We start from the raw sequence: 7463 nt of genomic DNA, 5'->3' as shown, positions 1-7463 counted from the left end.
TTTTTCAATAAAAGAGTTTATAAATGTGTTAATAAACATTACAGAAGTACAAACAAACTGTGACAAAAGTATAAAGCTTTTTTTCTTTTTTTAAATATTCTTATGTGAGACAAAAAGGGGGGAAACATCTCTAGTGATAACAACTCTTTCGTGCCTTTATGAACAGAAACCTGGCCAGCCAGTGATTCTCATCAAGCCTTCCCAACTAATTCAGTCATCAATATTTCACCTTCTTTACATCCCTTCCCTCTGGTAACAGAATGGTACGAGCACCAAGCTGGTCCAATAGTAACAGGATTTGATTCCATATAAACACAGAATCTGACTCCAAAACAGGTGATCCTCAGTTGTCATACTTCATATTTACAACTCTTCCTTTACTCAAACCTAATCCCAATCTTAATAAAACCTTAATGTAATGAGGAAGTCTCCTTTCTTTTCAACACTGATGTGAATACTGCAGTCCTACACAGTCCACTGTGTGGCACAAACACTGTGGAGGATGTATTAGCCATGTTACAGAACAACAACTTTATCAGAGGGTGAAAATAAAGACCTTTCAGTGTTTTTAAACAAGCATAACAAATACAGTATAACTTCGGACTGGCCTGTGGGGAGTTGTTTGCTCACGAAGCATCATGATTGAGTGGTTATATTGATCCTTAGTTTTTTTTAATAGTGGGAGACATCATTAGAAACATCCTCGGAGTATTGTGGAGTGTTTGATGGACTCCTGGTTTCAGTTTTGATCCATCCATAATGTCAAACAACGTCAGATCTCCTTGTGAGTGTGCAGTGCTGCTCTGACCTGGAAGAGAGAAGAGAGACAGAAAATGTATAAGATACTCACAGTTTAAACAAAACCATAACTTATTATTTAGTTAAATGCTTAAATAAATGCTTAAATAAACAAATAACTATGTATTTTAAGATTAATTGTCAGCATAAATTAAACATTCAATATCAAATGTTACATTTTTTTGTGTATATATATTTCATATATATGTACATATTTACACATTTGTGTACTATATCATATTTTAATTAATTAACCTTTCATTTCATTTATTCACACATTTATGTATTTATCTTTATACTATTTGAGTTTGTACTTGAATTTAACCATAGTTTAAGTTGCTTCAGCTAAATCATTAACTGCATCAATACAATTCATATATTTAATGTCTATTTTACTTTAATATTGATTTATGGTGACTTTTAGGCATTACATTATAGAGTGGTGAATTTATTCATTATTTTAAGAATACATTTTACAATTAGTTATATATATATATATTTTTTTATCAGCCCTTATTATTCTCCATTTTATAAAATAAGCATTGCATTTTTTTGTGTTTATTGTTAAAACGTTATTTCCAACCTACCGAGGTGCTTTGGTACATGTTTAGTAGGGGGATCTGCCAGACCATGATGGTGGAGGTGGTGTCGTCATGGCGAGACTGTTTGGTCTTCTTGTTGACCCTGCGGTGGCCCAGCCCTCCGGAGACCACCAGCAGAGAGCTGACGTCCACCTTGCTGGCCCGGCGGCCCCTCAGGTGGTGGGCCGGGTCGTGCAGCGTGTCATAGAGGGCCCCGTCCTCCGGCCCGTGCTCCAGGGAGCCCTGGGACGGAGCCAAGGAGCTGCAGGACGAGGACATGGAGTCCTGGAGAGCCATGGAGGTGCAGCCCGCCTCCCCCAACCACACGCCGCGTCCCTGAGGGAGAGACGTGGCTGAGTCTGGGGGGGGCTGCGAGGTCTCCCCATCCTCTGTGTCTGCTGGCTGCACTGAGGTGGGGGGGTTGGATGATGGAGGGCCAGAGGGCCGGTTACACACCGCAGCAGCCACGCTCAGGAACTTCACCGGACCGTTGTGAGCGTGTAAGGACACCATGCCCCGCCCTAACCACAGGAACACACACTTTAACATTCACACACTTTATTATATATCTCCTGTATACATTAAGTGACAGTGATATTTCCCCAAAACCTGTATATGTTGGATTCTCCACTTTGTTTTTGACAACCATTTGATAGCTTGTGAAGTTAAGATTAAGTAAAAGCTTTGCTAAAGTTGGTTGTTGTTTCAATAACCATCTAGTTTTCCATTTAGTTTCATTCATCCGAGTTCCCTTTGCTTGAACAACCAATGTTAATCATATCTGTAAAACCAACATAACTAATAATTGCGCTAATTAGCTTCTAAAAAAATAATGATATTGCTGTTAACTGTGTTCTTGGTTGCAGCAGCTGCCAAACTCTAAGTCTCCATTAGTGCGCACTGATGTTAGCTTTGTATGTCTGTGTCACTAGCATGAGTGGTAACTTGATAACATTGAATAAAATACATATTATTGAAAGAAATGATTTGTTTTCTTTGCCTTGTCTAAATCAACCCATTAGTTATGAAAATAATCCTTTGTGATAGGCCTATATGTCAGAACATAACAATATGTGATACAGTGCTGTTTGGGTGTTACCTGTGACCTTGGGGATGCCCTGCAGTCGGGGGACAGAGAGGGCCACAGTGACCCCCAGGTTGGTCCCCACCAGCAGCAGACCATGACAGACCAGCAGGCTGCTCACTGACACTCTCTGGTTCCCTGTGAACAAAATACAATTTAGTTTGTGACATTTAGAGAGAAAAAAGCTAACAAATGCTTCATGGTGACACAGTTGCAAAGTGTTCATATGTATCCTGAAAAATCAGAGAACTGTGATTTGACTACAGTACGGGGGAGGGAGGGAGGTGTATCTTCTCAGTGGGCGGGGGCATTTCTGCAAAGAAAGCATGCTCAAAAATGTTTGTCTCCAGGGCAACGTGAAGAGGAGCCAGGATAAAAGCTGCTCTTTTCAAGCGTCTGTACACAGCCAAATGCACCACTTTGAGTCAAACTAACAAACACAAAAGTGTTTTGTTACAGACCGAGTGAAGCGTAAAGCTGTAATTAAGCGAGGAGCTCTGCCTCGGAGGCAGCTACCCACAGGACGATCCGACCCGACCTTTTCTCTTCCCTCTTGGTCAGAAACATCTCTGAGATGCCTCTTCGGACTGTCAAAGCCGGGATTGTTAGTTTAACAGCGCCCTTCAGATAGAGCCAGCCTGCTGACAGCGCTCTGTGTTAGGTGACTTATTAAGTGGAACTTGGCACTCGCATCAGACCGTCCCCACACGGGAGCTTTGTCAGGAATAAGCAGAGCAAACAAATGGCATGTAGTAAGACATTTTAATGATTGAACTAAGAATCTGGGGTTTTGCAATGACAGTCTTTTTGGTCCTGCTATGTGGGAGGCGAGACTGTCATGACTCATTCCTGCTGTAACAGCTTGACTTAAGTTTCCTCCTTCAAAGTAATCCTCTTGGGCTTTAGGAAAAAGTACTGCCAGTCTCTCGGCCTGACCCCCCACTAGAGCTGACCCTCTGCATGGGGCACACGCACGCCATCCTGCAATACTTCCAGGAATCACGGCAGATAGGCAGCCACGTACAGTAAAGGGCCGAGTCCTGCCCACATGTGCTTCTAATGAGGGCCCAGCCTTAGCAGAATCACACAGTCTGCTGGTGGGGGCCTTGCTCAACTTCCTCCTTTCATAATATTTGGAGTTCCCCACCCAGAGGGTGAACTAAAATAAACCCAGAGTGAACGTCAACAGTGCCCGGCTCTGGCCCTGATCCTGCACCAGAGACCCACTTTGATCTGCACTTAGTCCTGACAACCAACAGCAGGAGGGAGGAGCAAATCCCAAACATTACAAAAATACACTACTTCAGTCTAGAAATAGCTCGCATCAGCACAATTTCATTCTCTATCTGAGCAAGCTATACCCTGGTTTTACGTTACTCCATTTGTCTATCAAATTCACATTGGAAAAGGTTAAGGGTGCTGTGTATTTTATAGAAATACAGCACGTTAACGGCTCTGTGTGGATGTAGTTAACTACAGCAGTGTTTTAATGCTAGCATGCCAACATGCTAACAATGACAGTGTTAACATGTTGACATATTGTATAATGTTTACCATGATCAATTATAGTTTAGCTTTTCAGCTTGCTAAAATGTCATAAGTACAGCATCAGAGGGTTATCAATGATAATTAGTTTGGAAGGGATAACTTAAATATACACCAAATTTCACAGGAAGTTTAAAACTCATGGTTTGGAGACAAGAAAGGTCAAGGTGTCAAGAGCGTTGTTCTGGAGATATCTATATAACATTTAAAAGAAATCCCTAAAGTTGTTGAGTACTTCAGAGGAATCGTTCTTATAGTTGTTGCGATATGGAGTGAACAACAACCAAGCCAGCGAAGCTAAATAGGGTTAGCTTTTAGTAAGCGAGACAGAGATGTAATTTCAAACACTGGCAGTGTCACACATACCTTGAAATAATCACACACTGCATACTTCACTAATCATGAAGAATCATAACTCTCCATGTCAATCTGAATGTTTTCAAGTTAAGTATCACATGAGGACACGTTTTAACTGGAGCTCCGGCACATTGCAGCTGCAGTAAATCATCCAGTCCTATCATGTTTAATCCTAGCATCTGTGAGGGAGTGGATGATCACTCAGGAATAAGCGTCTTATTGGTGTTGGGATATGTGAACAATGGTGGCGTACAAACAATAGCATGGCTGTAGGTGTTATTTATTGCCCCCCCTGATGTTTGTCTCCCATCAGGCCACGCATGGCTGCCTATGTAGGTCACAGAGCAGCAGCAGACAGACCCTCAGCACAGCAGCCATCCTCTGAGACATCCCCACGGTACAGGCTTTACACACTTATCGGGGGACTACTGCTTCTGGAAGTACTTTATTATTATTATTTTCTATAATTTTATTTACGCTATGATTTGCCTCACTTTTTCTTTAATATGTGCATTTTATGACAATTTATTTTGTATTAATAGGCGCTTTCACACTGCGGTACTTTTCCCACAAAGGTTCATGTGAACTTAGTTCATGTGAACTCTTTTATCGCGTTCACACCAAAAAGAGCCGGTACTAAAATTAGTTAATGTGAACCTTTTTACCCCTCTTTTGTGAGAAAAGAGCTACATTTCTGATTGGCTGGAAGGATTGCAAACCACGCCCCGTAAAACTCCCAAAAAGTTTTGTGAAGCCGCCATTTTATTATCCTCGCATTAGCATTATTAGCATTAGCATTAACCCAGCGCAGAAACACAGAGAGACTAACTTATGGCAACACAAAATAAAACATGGGAGTGGTGGAGATGAGGAGGTGTCGGCGTTCTGGCGATTTACTCGGAAGGCTTCAGTAGAAGCTGCTGGGAGTCCCAGCAGCTTCTACTGAAGCCAGTCCCTAACTCCGGGGACTTCCGGCCGGGGACTTTGGGCGGCAGTATACGCCGTGAAGTGGTTTGCGGCCTGCCAGTAAACCCAAAGCAGAAGAAGAACAAGTGACGTCAGCGGCTTCATTTGCCTAATCCACCCCCAAGGGACTTTTTCCAGTGTGAACGCGATCTGTACTTAGTTCATGAGAACTAAAAAGTTCTCATGAACTAAGTTCACATGAACCTTTGTGGGAAAAGTACCGCAGTGTGAAAGCGCCTAATGACTTTATTATAGCTTTTGTCCTCATCCCGTATTAATTTTACTTTGTAAAAGAGATGTGGTCCCAAATAAGTTCAATACAATAGAAAATGCCCATTTCTATGACTATGTCTAACTCAGAAGAATATAAGACATGGGAATATGGACACAGACATGTGATATTAAAACATGGGAATATGGAGACAAACGTGTGATAGTAAGACATGGGAATGTGGAGAAAAAGGTGTATGTTTTTACAGCACAATCCCGAAATAATTACCCAATTAACTCCTAATACCACTAAATTACTCTAAAACATGAGACATATGATTCTTCAAAAAACACTAGCCTCGAGTTACAGTGCAAATGACGGCTATTACAGCGTGTCAGCTAGCTGCAGGTTTAGCCCCTGGGTAAGGAACTCCTGTCTGGGATGGAGGGAGTTAGCGGAATTGCTCCAACATGCATGAACATGAGAAGAATAACCCCACCTCTGGAAAACCTCCTGCATTCAGAGAGGCATTCACACTGAAGACAACGCCCCATGTCTCCAATTGTTAGTCTGATTGTGTGTTCTGTGGACAATTCAAACGTGTATTAGGGTCTGTAATACAATACCCCTCCTAAATAATGTAGACTTCCTGGAAAATAGGGACGCAGAAATCAAATTAAAACATAGTCCCTTCTTGTCATTTTCTCATACTATGTGTAGCTTGTGTCTCAGTAAATGTTCTTTAATGGAGCCCAGGATAGCAGTTGAAGACCCATCACACTGACATCGATTACAGGCCGTCCCTCCAGACCAAACTGTTTGGTTGGCAGTTCCAATTACATGGGAGGTTGTGCAGAAACAGCACATTTTCTAGTCTCATTCTGTTCCACAGCGGCAGCCAGCAGTGATAAACACCACCGTGGAGCGTTCTGGAAAATCCCAGATCACAACAGACCACAGACAGCGCGGCAGATATAGATGGACTTCATGCAACTGCTTCATTAAAAGCGTTTGACTTCTATGATTACTGACAGTCCAGGGACCCAATACTGTTATCAGAGGAAGTGAGCTCCTAATGGCGAGGCCCAGAAGATGAAAGCGTTCATGTGTTGTGGTCTGTCCCAGGACCAGCTTCCTTTGCGGTTGCATGGATCCTATTAACTAATATGGGCAAAAGCAGACTGCTTTTATCATTCACATCTGTCTGACAAAGAGGCCTCTCTACACACTGCGTATCAGAGTCAGTATATCAAGTCAGTGTAGACACTCCAAGCAATTTTACTTTTTTACATGCAGTTATGGATTTCCTTAAGGAACTTGGGTTTGCAAATTCAGCGTTTCTTCTGTTGCCAGTACTGTTCATAAATAGGTTTCCTCTGCTAACCATTGTGCCACATTTAACCACAAAAGCTGCAAGTGGATTTGTTGAAGTTTGTGTTCACAGCATTGGATTCATAGCTGCTCCTACAGCTAAGTGGTATTTAAAAGCAACTCCCAACAGCTTATTACATAAGATCTGACATTCTGCTGATTAATCAATTCAGCTTGAAGTGCCCTGCTTCAGCAGATGTTACACAACCTCAACAGATTCTCTTTGTCATTTAGCTGAATACTTCTGGTGCTTTTCCTAACGTTATTGGTACCTTGTGGCGGTAATAGAGGAGCCTAAATGTTCCCTCAGTTTAGTCCGAGCTGAGTTAAGCACGGCTAATGATGCTGCAGATGAGATGCAGAACAACTGCAGGCTAGTCATCAACTGCACACACCAATACACATACAGAAAACCACAGCTGTCAACAGAAAACTAAACCCAGATCCAGATCTAATTTAAGAACCTTAATGCAACCAAGAGGAAAGTCAAACAAATACAAACTCCCAGACAACACAACAAAGAAGAATGAGGGAAGTCCATGCCAAACCG

At 42.1% G+C, this 7463-nt stretch overlaps 1 protein-coding gene across 3 annotated transcripts in view; it reads right to left on the bottom strand.

Moving 5' to 3' along the window:
• The window catches only part of arhgef10 (Rho guanine nucleotide exchange factor (GEF) 10), a 59718-nt gene continuing 52255 nt past the window's right edge, over positions 1 to 7463 (bottom strand). For all 3 annotated transcript variants that reach the window (XM_034222289.1, XM_034222291.1, XM_034222290.1), the window contains 3 exons: positions 2479 to 2601; positions 1386 to 1900; positions 1 to 808 (listed from right to left, as the gene is read on the bottom strand). In XM_034222289.1, the coding sequence (XP_034078180.1) occupies positions 773 to 808; positions 1386 to 1900; positions 2479 to 2601 (674 nt within the window). In that variant the 3' untranslated portion in view covers positions 1 to 772. The remainder of the gene's footprint in view (positions 809 to 1385; positions 1901 to 2478; positions 2602 to 7463) is intronic.

The sequence above is a fragment of the Gymnodraco acuticeps genome, unplaced genomic scaffold, assembly GCF_902827175.1.
Source record: "Gymnodraco acuticeps unplaced genomic scaffold, fGymAcu1.1, whole genome shotgun sequence".
Lineage (NCBI taxonomy): Eukaryota > Metazoa > Chordata > Actinopteri > Perciformes > Bathydraconidae > Gymnodraco > Gymnodraco acuticeps.
The sequence above is the reverse complement of the archived record's forward strand: the minus strand, read 5'-3'. Positions and strand labels throughout refer to the sequence as shown.